The sequence below is a fragment of the Cetorhinus maximus genome, chromosome 29 (assembly GCF_964194155.1).
Source record: "Cetorhinus maximus chromosome 29, sCetMax3.hap1.1, whole genome shotgun sequence".
Lineage (NCBI taxonomy): Eukaryota > Metazoa > Chordata > Chondrichthyes > Lamniformes > Cetorhinidae > Cetorhinus > Cetorhinus maximus.
The window spans coordinates 24,986,965-25,001,776 of record NC_135907.1 but is presented as its reverse complement, the minus strand read 5'-3'; the positions used below and the strand labels follow the sequence as shown (position 1 = coordinate 25,001,776).

General features: G+C 40.6%; 1 protein-coding gene across 8 annotated transcripts in view; it reads left to right on the top strand.

Moving 5' to 3' along the window:
• LOC144669472 (RNA binding protein fox-1 homolog 1-like) overlaps positions 1-14,812 on the top strand; it is a 304,542-nt gene that overhangs the window by 94,412 nt on the left and 195,318 nt on the right. For all 8 annotated transcript variants that reach the window (XM_078531936.1, XM_078531937.1, XM_078531941.1 and 5 more), the window contains one exon: positions 9,702-9,749. In XM_078531936.1, coding sequence (XP_078388062.1) covers positions 9,702-9,749 — 48 coding nt within the window. The remainder of the gene's footprint in view (positions 1-9,701; positions 9,750-14,812) is intronic.

Genomic DNA, 14,812 nt, shown 5'->3' with positions numbered 1-14,812 from the left:
TGTATAGCATCCCTTGCATAAAAGAACATCTCGATTTACAGGATGGAGAGGTGAACATTAAACAGGAGTTTGGACGGGTTGGGGCCAGGGGAAGAGACAGAAGTGAATGTTCAAGCTTTGGGAGGTGAATTCCACACAGGAGGAGCAGAATGAGAAGTGGAGAAGTGTTAATCCAAACTCAGAGTAAAAGGTATGGGCTGGGATGTTTTTACAATAGAGTTGGGCCTGATCTTGGAGAATTTTTCCAATGAAGACTAGATGGGAATTTGATTTGCTAGTCACAGGGTGCCAGTTGAATTGGGCAATGACATGTGACCTTGTTGGAAGAGAAATTGGGGGTGCAGAGCTGTGCTTTAGCTGAAGCTTATGATTTAGCAAGGAGGCCCACAAGGAAACCATTAGAAAAATTGGTTCCTGAAATAATGAAGATTTGGACACAAGTCTCAAGAGATGAAGTTAGGTGGGTGGACTTTGGAGAGAGACAGTGGAAGTCAGCAGCAAAGTAGGAGAGAGAGTTGTAGCTGCACAAAACAGGGTGGTTGTGATGCTACGTGCTGGTTGGGACTTTATTGGATCAGGGAATAGTAGGACAGCTGGCTCTGCAGCTGAGAGATGATTTGTTTTAGAGATTGAGGACTGAGGATCAACTTTTTAAGGAGGGATGGGTGCACCAATTTATTAACTTCAGACAAAGGCTGATGCTGGATAAAGAAGCTGGATTGAATTATAGTAATGCTCTTATTTCCAAACTTGGTGTGTGTTCATGCCTGACTGCACAAAGAGATGAATAAAGACTATGGGAAATAAGAAGTAGGAGCAGGAGTAGGCCATTCGGCCCTTCAAGCCTGCCTCACCATTCAATAAGTTCATGGCTGATCTGCCCCAGGCCTCAACTCCTCTTTCGTGCCAGCTCCTCATAGCCCTCAACTCCTCAATATTTCAAAAATCTATCTACCTCCTCGTTAAATACTTTGTGATCTAGCCTCCACAACTCTGAGGTAGAGAATTATAGAGATTCACTACCCTCTGAGAGAAGAAATTCCTTTGCATCTCAGTTTTAAATGAGTGTCCCCTTATTCTGTAACTATGTCCCCTAGTTTGAGATTCCCCCACTAGCGGAAACATCTCAACATCTAGCCTGTCAAGCCCCCTCAGAATATTGTACGTTTCAATAAGATCACCCCTCATTCTTCTAAACTCTAATGAATAAAGGCCTAACCTGTTTAGCTGTTCTTGGTAAGTCAACCCCTTCATCCCAGGAACCAGCCTAGTGAATCTCTTTTGAACTGCCTCCAATGCCAGTATATCCTTTCTTAAATACGGGGACCAAAACTGTACACAGTACTCCAGGTGCGGCCTCACCAACACCCTGTACAGTTGTAACAAGACTTCCCTATTTTTAAACTCCAAACCTCAAGCAACACAGGCCAAAATTCCATTTGCCGCCTTAATTACTTGCTGCACCTCCATGCTAACCTTTTGTGTTTCATGCACAAGAACACCCAGATCCCTCTGTGCTGCATTTTTTTTTGGAGTCTCTCTCCACTTAAATAACAGTCTGCCTTTTGATTCTTCCTACCAAAGTGCATGACCTCACACTTTCCTACATTAAACTCCATCTGCCAAGTTTTTGCCCACTCACTCAACCTGTCTATATCCCCTTGCAGATTCCTTATGTCCTCATCACAACATACCCTCCCCTCTATTTTTGTATCGTCAGCAAATGTGGATACATTACACTCTGTCCCCTCCTCCAAGTCATTAATATAGATAGTAAATAACTGAGGCCCTAGGACTGATCCTTGTGACATTCCACTAGTTATGTCTTTCCAACCTGAAAAAGACCCATTAATCCCGACTCTGTCTTCTGTGTGTTAACCAATCCTCAATCCATGCTAATCCATGCCACCCCCCGTACCGTGAACTCCTATCTTATGCAATAACCTTTTATGTGGTAACTTATCAAATGCCTTCTGGAAATCCAAATACACCACATCTACAGGCTCCCTTTTAGCAACTCTGCTTGTTATATCCTCAAAGAACTCTAGCAAATTTGTCAAACATGATTTCCCTTTCACAAAATCATGCTGACTCTGTTTGATTGCGTTAAGCTTTTCTAAATGTCCTGCTGTGTCTTCCTGAATTAGCTCTAGTATTTTTCCAACAATAGATGTTAGGCTGATTAGCCTATGGTTTCCTGCTTTTTGACTCTTCCCCCACCCCCCCCACTTCTTCAACAGGGGCTTCACATTAGAGGTTTTCCAATCCACTGGGACCCTCCCGGAATCCAGACAGTTCTGGAATATTTCGACCAATGCCTCCACTATCTCTGCAGCTGCTTCCTTTAATACCCTCGGATTCAGGCCATCAGGTCCTGGTGACTTGTCTGGCTCTAGTCCCATTAGTTTGTCAAATACTTTGTCCCTCGTGATAGAGACAGTTACTTCCCTCCCATTAGCTCCTTGCTTCTCTGATATCTTTGGGATGTTTATAGTGTTCTCCACCGTGAAGACCGATGTAAAATATTGATTTAAATTATCTGTCATTTCCCTGTTTCCCGATATCAATTCTCCAGTCGCATCCTCCAAGGGTCCCATGCTCACTTCAGCTACTCTCTTATATACCAGTAGAAGCTCTTGCTGTTTGTTTTTATATTTCTTACCAATTTACTTTCATAATCGAGTTTCTCCCTCTATTAGCTTTTTAGTCATCGCTGCTGGTTCCTAAAAGATTCCCAATCCTCTGGCCTACCACTAGTTTTCATCACTTTGTATGCCTTAGTTTTTGATTGGATACTCTCCTTGACCACCTTTGTTAACCATGGGTGGTCCATCCTTCTCATCAAGTCCTCCTTTTTGACCTGGATAAATTTTGGCTCAGCGTTGTGAAATCTGTTTAAATGTCTGCCACTGCTCATCCACTGACTTTCCCCTTAGTCTATTTTCCCAGCCTGCTTTAGAAAATTCTTTCTTCTTACCTCTGTAATTGCTCTTATTGAAGTTGAGGACACTGGTTTGAGATTCGAGTTGCTTGCCCTCATACTGAATTTGAAATTCTATCATGTTGTGACCGCTACCCCCTAGAAGATCCTTAACGCTTATTAATCCCACCTCATTACACACCATGAGATCTAAAATAGCCTGTTCCCAGGTAGGTTCTGCAACGTATTACCCTAAGAAACAATCCCTGATACACTCTACAAATTCGTCTTCCATGTTACCCCTGCCAATCTGATTTATCCAGTCAATATGCAGATTAAAATCACCCATGACAGTTGTAGCACCCTTCTTACACACCTCCATTAATTCCCGATTTATATTTTGTCCTACAATGAGGCAACTCTTCGACTCCTCCCGTGACTACTTCCCCTTGCTATTCCTTATTTCCACCCAAACTGATTCCACATCACGATCTATTGTACCTATATCACTACTCACCACCACACTGATACCTTCCTTTATTAACAAAGCTACCCCACCATGCAGATTAGGAAGATCCCTGTGCCAACAGCGAGTCTGCTGAGTTAGCACATCTCTGTTAATCATTGGGGGAGGGGGAGGAGAAATAAGCACTTGCTATGTGATGCTGAGAGCTGGGTGAAATCATGGACCTGTGTTAAGCATGAATCTGTATCTTTGGGAAGGGAGGTGAGAGATTGGGAGGGAAATGGAAAAAGATAGGTAATGTCAGTGGATGAACAAACAGTACAACTGATCTTTAAAATAAGAAACCTGTAAATCTATTAGATTATGTAGCTTGACCTACTTTGTTATCAATTTATTTAACTCATAGCTGAAAGGGGCATTTCCTATCTAGTATTTATAATAGAGAGGATTAGTAACCAAGTTTGATACCCAAGAATAATCCAATCAAGAGGTTCATATAATTGCTTTTTTTTTTAGATCCTTCAGTAACCAGCTGCTGATCTGGGGTATTAATCTCAAACAAAACAAAAAAATCCCTAACTGACTGCTTCCCATTCTTCAATCTACCTGTTTTTCTTGTTCTTCCCTGTTAGATTGTTCTCGCAGAGTTTCTATCTGGAATCTCGGGCAGGAAGGGAGTGGCAAGAGGCTGAGACAGAAAGGCTGGTTGCAGAGTGGAAACAAGCCTGCAGTATGGGAATTGGTCTCTGGATAGTCACATGGTTAGAACAAGTTGCATTCACAAAATGTCCTTGAGTTTGTATTACAGAGGAGCCGTGAACATCAATTGGGGAAATAAGTGAGAGATTAACTGAATTTAATAGTAATAGCTGTAATAATTTGCATAGAGAAAGTAAGAATGAGGAAAAGTATATCAGTGCTAGAGACATAGAACCTTACAGGGCACAGAAAAATCAATTATCCTATTGTAATCCTGCAAGCTCTCCGAAAGACCCAACTAGTCTCATTTCCCTGGTCTTACGACACAACTATTTATATTTCTCTTTTTCAAACTTTTTTTTTACAGTTTTATCAACTTGTGCTCTGCTCTGACTTTTACCAGTTTTACTTCTGGCACTCAAATCTTTCATCTTTTCCCCCTATTAAAATTTTATTATTTAGTGTATATTTCCTCTGCTTTTTTTTCCTCCCCCCTCAGTTTTCCATTATTAAGTTACCTATTTGGTTTGGTGCCATTTTGACGCTAATATTGGTGAATTGCTGTATGGATATTGATGTATGATGACATCGGTACTGAACAACTGAGTTGTTGTAAGGGTGGCCGAGTTGCTACTATTGTTGATATGATCAGCAGACACTTATTGGGTGGAAATATTAAGTTTATTTACAGTATACTCAGCAGCAACTACACGTGTGCTTTCAACTCGAACTCTATCTCTACACCAACTGCTGAGGTAGCCCGCGCCACTATCTTATTGGTTACTACAGATCATGTGATCTTCTTTAACCAGTATTATTCTTAAAGGTACATTACACACTAAACAAAACCATAATAACTACACTCCTCCCCCTTTAACTCAGCTATACACATATATACAAGTATAAATTTTTCAAGACAACATAATATTTACATTGGGTAAGGAATTTACAAGTTCAGTCTTTCGGGTGACTTCCTGAACTTCGCAGCTCCACAACTTCAGATTCTTTGTCAGGAACCTTCTTTTCCTAAGTTGCCTGAACATCAGGTGCTTCGGTGGGCACTTGCAGTTTCTGTATCCTCAACTCTTATAGGGACATCAGACATGTCTGTCCTGGGTTGAGTATCCTCAACAGCAAATACAGACCCTGGTGCTGATCACTGGTGAAACCAAATCTTGGTGATTTGTCTCTCTCTTCCTTAAATGGTCCACATGTTTCTGGATGATCCAACCTTCCACCTCCACGTGATAAGAGGTCCAGTCACCTTGTTTATTTCACCTGGTAACCACTTTGATCCTTCTCCGAACTTCTTCACGTATACCGGCTCTCCCACGGTAAATTTCCTCTCGCAACTACGCCAGTCGTGTCTAGTTTTCTGGCTTCCCTGACTCCTTTCCACCTTCCCCTCTAAATTCGGCATTATGAAGCTCAATCTCATCCTGACACCGCGTTTCAACAATAACTCCACAGGCGTGACACCTGTTGTTGTGTGAGGGGTAGTCCTGTAATGAAAAAGAAAGCATGTTACCTTGGTTGCCAAGGAATCACCAGTTAGCTTTTTCATGTCTGCCTTGAACTTTTGAACCGCCCTTTCGGCCAGTCCGTTTGAGGAAGGGTGGTATGGTGCAGTTTTCACCTGAGTGATACCGTTGAAGCTGATAAACAGTTGAAACTCAGCACTCGTAAATGCTGTGCTGTTATCGGAAGCGACTTTTTCTGGTAGTCTGTGAATGGCGAAACTTTGACATAGTTTCTCAATTGTAGCAGCCGACGTTGGTGACTTCACCTCATATATATGCAACCATTTTGAATGGGCATCAACAATGAGCAGAAGCATTGACTATATTGGACCTTTCCTGGGAACAATGTGTAACTGCACCCAGGGTCTACCTGGCCACTCCCATGGGTGTAATGGAACTGTCACTGGCAACTTTTGCAGTTGCTGACATTGCACACAGTGCTTTACTAAACTCTTGATTTCGCCATCCATCTCAGATCACCATAAATAGCTGGGAATTTTGGAAATTCCTGGATGGGCACTGTGTGGCTCAATTAAAAGTGGCTCCCTTCCCTTTGGAGGAACTATCACTCGTGCTCCCCACAATAAGATGCCATCCTGGCTGGTTATTTCATGTCTTCTGTTGAAGTACCGTTTCATTTTGTCAGATACAGGCTCCTGTGACCAACCATGCAGTTCTTGTTCTCATACTTGAGAGAGGACTGGGTCTCGACTTGTCCAGTTTCTGATCTGTCGAGCACATACTGGTGAGGAATCTAAGAAATTTAACAGTAAAACAAGTTCCTGTGGAACTGGGATGTGCTGATCAATTCCTTTTAAAGGCAAACAACTATGGGCTTCAGCGTTTGTGATTTGATTGCAAGGCCTACATATGAAAGTTTATTTGTATGCTGACAGAATTAAGGCCCTATTGGTATTTCTGTATCTTCTTTCTTTGTGTCGCCTTCTTTCTAGCACAGACTTTAATTTCGGCCTTCTTTTTGACTTCACTATTGGCCAGATTTCTCTCAGATGCCAGCTCAACTTGTCTGAGCTCAGTGGCCGAATATCCCAAAATTTCATTATCTGTCTGCTTCTTGGAAAATTGAGACTTTTGCTCCCAAAGCCTCTTTGGCTTCATTTAGCTTATTCTTCAGCTTTTCTGTCTCTTTTTTTTGTATTTGTTTGCTGCCTCCTGAAAAATTGAGCATTGCTGTGTCTTCTCTGCCAACTCATTCTTCAGTTTGTTCTTCCTGTTTCTCTTCATACTTTTCCAGATGTACTGGAAAACTCTGACTTGAAGGAATCTTGCAGTGTATGTGAAGGTCTTTTCACAGGTTTTCTTTTTCCCTGCAAAGGTTGCTCACCTTGTCTCAAACTCTGTCATCTAGCAGGGTCTCTTCAAGTTTCTTCTGCTGTTCTCCAGGTTTTGGCTTAAGACAGCCTGTATTTCTTCAGGTTGTTGAGTCCTTACACACTCCTCTTTCAAAACAGGAACGCTTCCAGCTTCCTTTTCAGGTCTCCATGGCCAATCAAAGTTGATTCCCCTTAGCCAATTTTGACCTAGAAGGCTTGGTCCTCTGCCTCTCAATACCAACACTGGTAGCTTTGCCAGTTGGCTTCCATAATGGATTCTGCTTATGCCTTTTACTTGAATTCTTCACCTGTATATGTTTTGAGTTTGGCAGCTGTTTCTTCTAAACTTACTTGATGTTCACCATTATTGAGATATCTGCAGCATGGGAAGCTCCCGTGTCCATTTCCATTCTAACAGGTTTGTCATTTACTTTCACTGTGACAAATATTGGTTCTGTCTTTCCAACTTTCAGATTAAACAATGAGTAAATGTCCGAATTTGTTGTTTCAGACTCTTCTACATTGTAGATTTCATTGGGCGGCTGCTTTTGTTTATAAGCCTGCTTGAATCTTTTCTTGCACTGCCTCATTATATGTCCATTTCTGTGACGATAGTAGCATTCGATTTTTTTTAAACTGCCAACCGCTAAAAGACTGTTTGTTTCCACCTTTATTAAAATTATTCTTCAATTTCGCTAAGTTAAGTTATTTTTCTTCATCCTTCGGCTAGCGGGGGCTGTTTCCTGTTTCTAGGCAGAGCCTTGCATTTTTGCATCCTTTTTGGCTGGGTTTTCTGCCCAATGTGGAGGACGGCACCATTTTGCATGCCCTGTGTTGCTTTTGAATTTCTTACTGTGCTTTCCATGGCCAGTGCTATCTCTAGGGCCGCCTTGAAATCCAGATTCACTTCGGTCAATAATACTTTCTGAATAGTGTCCTCATTCACGCCACACACTAAACAATTTCTGAGCATGTCGCTCAGAGTCGTATCAAACTCGCAATGTTCCATTAGCTGCTTCAAATTTGCCACGTAACATGCAATTGTCTCACCGGGGCTCTATTTTGTGAATTAAACCTGAACCTATGCATCGTGACTGAGGGCGTTGATTGAAAATGACTCTTCATGAGGTCCACCAATTCATCGACATTCTTCGAACCTGGGGCACTGGGTGACAACAAACTTGGAATCAAGCTGTAGGTTTTGCTCCTATAATTACTCTAGGATCGTTTGCCTCTTCTCTTTCCCCATAATCTCGTTTGCTTGAAAAAAGAACATGAGGCATTTTATGTAATGAGACCGATTGTATTGAGACCAATTGTCTGTGGCTGGTTCAAAAGGATCAATTCTCCAAAATTGCAGCATTTTGAGAGGGGATAACTTCTTCAATTCTAACAGAGCTAGCTGCTTGCAATCACTGGGCGAGGTAGAGTGCTTTCTAACTTGATTTCTTCTGTTTAATCCTGGTCGCCAGTTTGTTGTAAGGGTGGCTGAGTTGCTACTATTGATAGAGTTGATCTGCAGACATTTCTTGGGTGGAAACATTAAGTTTATTTACAATATACTCAGCAGCAACTACATGTGTGCTTTCAACTCCAACTCTATCTCTACACTTACTGTTGAGGTAGCCTGCGCTACTCTCCTATTGGTTACTACAGATCATGTGATCTAAAGTATTATTCTTAAAGATACATTACACACTAAACAAAACCATAATTACTACATGAGAGTTTTAATATCACTGCAATTTCAGCAAATTAATTTTTGAGAGATTGCAGGTAAAAGTCTTTACCAGTGCTTAATCTACTTGAGACCTGTGCAGCCATGCTACTGGGATAGTCTAGAATGTAGTTATAGTTTACACCACTAGATGATGCAGTCAGTACTGAGAACATCTCCCGAGGGGAAGAAAAATCCCTTTTATAAATGCAGCATTAGAGTTGCTAAAATGGAGGCATGATAAACATTTGACAACTGTACATACAAAGGTGGCAAATTTGGATCAAATTATGGCACTGAAAATGAAAAGGTTTAAGACTGTCTGTGTTAAAGCCCAACACAATCAGCATGAATGTTGGAGTTATAAATTTTACTCTGGTTAAGATGCAAGCTGAATTTTTAAATAACGTACTATGTTTCACGATTGTGGGAACTGCACCTTTGAAAATCCTGGCTATTTCTAGCAGTAACTGGTTTGCACTTTATAAGGCTGGTGGAAGCAGATGCCTTTTTAGCTGGTGCAAAAGGCTTTAGATGTTAGAATGCAAGAAAATCTTGAAACCAGTTTATCCAAATTAGGTCCTTTTGGAAATATGTACTTTAATGTTCAAAATTTGAACAGAGACGTAAACTGCATTATTTTCCTTAACCATGCATGTAAATAGTGATTTAAAAAAATTATATAGCATTCCACTCCATAAAAAATAATTCACAATGAATTTGTTTCAAAGTGCATATGGCTGCTTAGCTGAATATTCAAATTATATCCTTTCTAAAGTGTATTCTTAAGATCCTAAATATTTTTGTGCATGTGATAGCCTGCCAACTCTCAATGTCTGGATTTACACTGGAAGTATTGCCAGTTGGGCAAGGAACCAGAGGGCACTTGATGCCTTTGGAACAATGGATCTGCATCTCCAGGAAAGGAGAGAGAGAACCAACCAAGACGTTTTTTAAAAAATTGGCGCAAGTGATGTTTGAAATGTACGGTACTGTACTTTGTTTATAGGATCATGTTGTGAAGCTGTTGTGTTCTTTCCTTTAGGATTCAGCACTGGAATTCAAAGATTGTGCAGAGCGGACTGACCTCATGGTAAGCAAATTTGCTGTTTCTTGTTGGCAATGTAAATTTAGGTGTCGGGAATTTTTGGCACTCATACCTATTTCGCACATGTAAAGGTGAAGCTTCAACTTCAGGACCCCTTTTTCATGGATTTTCAGCTTCAACATCCATTTTTCAGCCTTTGGTGGTATTCATGTATGAACGTGAGATTTGCAGAGTCTGAATGGTATAAGACAGCTGAATTAATATGTTTAAACTAGCTATTAAAAAGGGTGCATCAATGATCGGTCAGCTTTATAGTAGCTCCCTTACCCCTTAAAAAAAAAAGATTTGTTTTCATAATTTTATTGATTTTATTATAAAATGGAATAATATTGTTATTTATGCACCAAGAACTGATCACCAAAATACCATTGATTTTTTGCTATTTTCTCAAGTCTATTTCTAGCATTTTTAATTTGATAATGCCTAGCACTTGTCAATCACAGATATTTGCCATGAAATGCATTTTTAGGAAAAAAGTGCATTCCAAAAGTGCTTACAAGTTTCCCGATGTTTATTTCTGAGTAACCCATAGTGTAAATGGGGCTTTTACAAGCTATAGACAACGTCAAAAGCAATGCTGGATGAAGCCCTACATCAAATGTTGGAGATTATCGCAATTGTACCTGTGTTTCTCTTAACTGTCCTGTATTCTTTTATATCCCTTTTAAATCTTTGTCCAGTGCTCTTTTATATTATAATTGCTGCCTCAATAGCCACTTCTAGTAAAGAATTTTGTATTGCAATATCCCTCTTCACCCCTCTAATCATCTTTGCTACTGATTCATCAAACCATGGAACCAATTCACTATTTACCCTCTCAAAACATTTTATAATATTGAAAACCTTTTATGACACCTGCTTAATCTTCTCTGTCTCAATACAGAAAGCTCTGATTTTTTTCCAAGCCTTTCTTCATATCTGTAGCCATGCATTCCTGGTAACATTGGCCATATTGTAGTGTATTCATGTAAAAGTGAAGCCCTTTAATTGGGCAATGGCCGAGCACGTTTATCTAGTGAATACATCAGGAAGACCCCAGGCTCTATGCGGTGTCAACTTATCTCAGCCAGAACTGTAATATGCAGCACTGCAAGTGGCCCCATTGGTCAGGGAGGGAAAATCATGAGGGTTTGCTAGCACAATCCATTGACCTTTGCTGGAAGTGCAGGTGTGAACATTGGATAAGGACAGGATCAAGTTTAACTGACACCCAACATTTATCCTTTAACCAACATTACTAAAATAGATTGTGGCCAGTGACCTCATTGCTGTTTCTGGGACTTTGCTGTCTGCAAGTTGACTACCATGTTATGACAGTGATTACGTTTCAAAATACTTGATTGACCATGAGCATTTTGGGATGACCTGAGGTCAAGAAAAGCACTATATAAGTGTAATTTTTTGAAAAAATAAATTCTCTCCATAAATGAGTTGCACTCCACGTGGTCTAGGAGATTAGATCTTAGATACTCAGTCCAGAGTTAATGACTCTCCTATTTACAATAACATGTGGATCTCTTATCTATTCAGATGCAGAAATATTGCATTCAGGACCAGATTGTTAACAGTAAAATTACTATGCTGCTACAAAACAGTGAATCAAAACCAGGCAATATATTGCTCAGCATAAAACAATGCTGTTACATATTAGCTGATCATAGTGACATTGTTGACAGATTATTTGGCATTGGGGAGTGGAGCACAGTGGGGAGCAAATTGGAGAGCAGAAATTTAAAATTACATTTGCTGGTTGTGAAGGGAAGTGGGAACTTACCTGTTTAAAACTGCTGTAAATATTTGGGGTTGCGTTAGCTATGAGCGCTGTTGGATTCCCCCTCACCCAGCCCGGACCCAATTTCCAGTCAGAAGGCTGTGGGAGGTTTTTACAAATTTCTGTTCAATTTAGAAATCTGGATAAATTAAGGAACAGAATTTCATTTTATTATCATTTAAATGTGGGATTGATTGATTTTTAAATTCTTTCATGGGATATGGGTATCGTTGGCAATGATTAGTTGCCCATCCCTAATTGTCCTTGAGAAGGTGGTGGTGAGCTGCCTTGGACCACTGCAGTCTATTTGGGGTAGGTACACCAACAATGCTGTTAGGAGTTCAAGGATTTTGACCCAGTTACAGTGATAGTAGCAGTTTATGGAATCATTGAATGCTTACAGTTCAGAAGGAGACTGTTCAGCCCATCTTGTCTGTGTCCCTTCTCTGCAAGAGCAACCCAACTAGTCCCATATGACTAGTCCATTTGGAAAATGATCCTTCAACCAAGAAAGTTAGAGAACCGCTGCAGTAGTATGTTAGATGGCAAAGCGATGAATACAGTCAGTGGTACATTTACAAGATTAATCAATGACCTCAGAGTAAAGGCACCCTTAGGTAGCAGCGATCACAATATGATTGAATTCTACATCTAGTTTGAAAGAGAGAAGAGTGAGTCTAAGACTAGTATTTTAAACTTAAATAAGGGCAACTATATGAACATGAGATCTGAGCTAGCTGAAGGGAACCGGGATGCTAAACTAGAGGATAGATCAATAGAGGAGCAGTGGAGACATTTAAGTGGATATTTCAGAATATTCAGAATAAGCATATTCCGTCTATAAAGAAATACTCTTAAGAGGAGGACCCACCGTCCTTGATTAACTAAAGAAGTTAAGGAAAGCCTCAAACTTGGGGGGAAAAAGCATATAACTGTGCAAAGATGAGTGGCCGGTCGGATGATTGGCCAGAATATAAAGAATGGCAGAGAATGACTAAAAGGTTAATCAGGAGAAAGAAATTAGAGTATGAGAGGAAGCTAGCTAGAAATGTAAAAATGGATAGCAAGAGCTTCATGTAATTACAAAGGAAAGGAGTAAGTAAAGTGAATGTTGGCCCTCTACAGAATGAAAATGGAGAGTTAATGGTAGGTAATGAAATGGGTGAAATGAACAAATATTTCACTTCTGTCTTCATTACAGAGGATACAAAAAACATTCCAGTAATAGCTGTAAATCAAGAGGTGGAAGGGAGAGGGAACTTGGTGAAATTATAACCACTAGGGAAGTGGTACTGAGCAAACTGATGGCACTGCGAAATGACAAGTCTCTGGGTCCTGATGGACTTCGTCCTAGGGTCTTTAAAAAGATGGCTAATGAGGTAGTAGATGTGCTGGTGTTAATTTTCCAAAATTCACTAGACTCTGGAAAGGCTCCATCTGACTGGAAGTTAGCAAATATAACCCATCTATTCAAGAAGGGAGGGAGGCAGAAAACAGGATACTATAGGCCAGTTAGCCTGACATCTGTCATGGGGAAGATGCTAGAATTGATCATTAAAGAGATTATAGCTGGGCACTTAAAAAAAAAACCTCATTGTTATTGGGATGAGTCAGCATGGTTTTGTGGAAGAGAAATTATGTTTAACCAATCTATTGGAGTTCTTTGAAGGCATAACTTGCGCCGTGGATAAAGGGGAGCCTGTAGACGTGGTATACTTGGATTTCCAGAAGGCATTTGATAAGGTGCCACATCAAAGAGAATATGCATAAATGGGTCTTTGTCTGATTGGCAGGATGTGACGAGTGGAGTCCCGCAGGGGACTGTGTTGGGGCCTCAACTTCTTAGAATTTATATCAATGACCTGAAGTGAAGTGAAGGCATGGTAGCTAAATTTGCAGATGACACAAAGCTAGGTAGATAAGTATGTTGTGAAGAGGACATAAAAGGTCCAGACAGATATAGGTAGGTTGAGTGAGTGGGCAAAAATCTGGCAGATGGAATATAATGTTGGAAAAATGTGAAGTTGTTCACTTTGGCAGGAAGAATAAAAAAGCAGAGCATTACTTAAATGGAGAATGACAGCAGAATTCCGAGGTGCAGAGGGGCCTAGGTGTTTTTGTGCATGAGTCACAAAGTTGATATGCAGGTACAGCAAGTAATTAAGAAAGCTAATAGAATGCTATTCTTTATTACAAGAGAAATTGAACATAAAAGTAAGGATGTTATGCTTCAATTATACAGGGCATTGGTGAGACTGCAACTCAAATACTGTGTGCAGTTTTGGCTTCCTTATTTAAGGAAGGATGTAAATGCATTGGAGGTGGTACAGAGGAGGTTTACTAGATTGATATCTGGAATGAGTGGGTTGCCTTATGAGGAAAGGCTGAACAGACTAGGCTTGTTTCCACGGAGTTTAGAAGAGCGAGGGGTGATTTGTTTGAAGAATACAAGATCCCGAATGGCCTTGACAAGGTGGACATGGGTTAGTCCAGAACTAGGGGGCACTGTTTTAAAATTAGGGGGCACCCTTTTAGAACAGAGATGAGGAGAAATTTTTTCTGAGGGGTGTGCGACTTTGGAATTCTCTGCCTCAGAAGGTGGTGTAGTCGGGGTCATTAAATATCTTTAAGGCAGAGGTGGATAAATCTTGTTAGGCAAGGGAAACATAGGTTATCAGGAGTAGATGGGAATGTGGAATTAGTAATACAAACAGATCAGCCATGATCGTATTGAATGATAGAGCAAACTCGAGGGGCCGAATGGCCTACTTCTGCTCCTATTTCATATTTAGTGTTTTGAAAACTGTAATTGACCAGTATCACAAGAGTGCTGTTCCTGTCTTCCAGGCTTTTCTTAAGTCATTCCTGGGCAGGGATACAGAGAGGTTCAATCTGTCTTTAGCTGTCTGTACTTTCCTCTCTTTCTCATTCTCCCTTTACCCAACCCCACACTCCCCACCCCACACCCTCCACCACCTTTCCCTTTCCACCACTCCTCCCACTGGGTGCCAGATTGCATCATTTTTGTGTCCCTGGCGAGGAATGACAATGAAAAGTCTTTGGTAGTACAGAACTTCAGTATTGCTGAAAAAAGAGACATGCTGTCAAAGCTTTTTGTCTTGCATACATTAGGACAGATTGCAAGAATACCAATTGCAAAGGGAACAACAATTTATACTGCATGGGAAGAAAGTGCTGATTGGTTTGGCAAGTGAACTCTGGTAGAGGCATTGTCATGGAGAATATGCCAGGGAACGGTTAACTGCCAAGCTTTTGT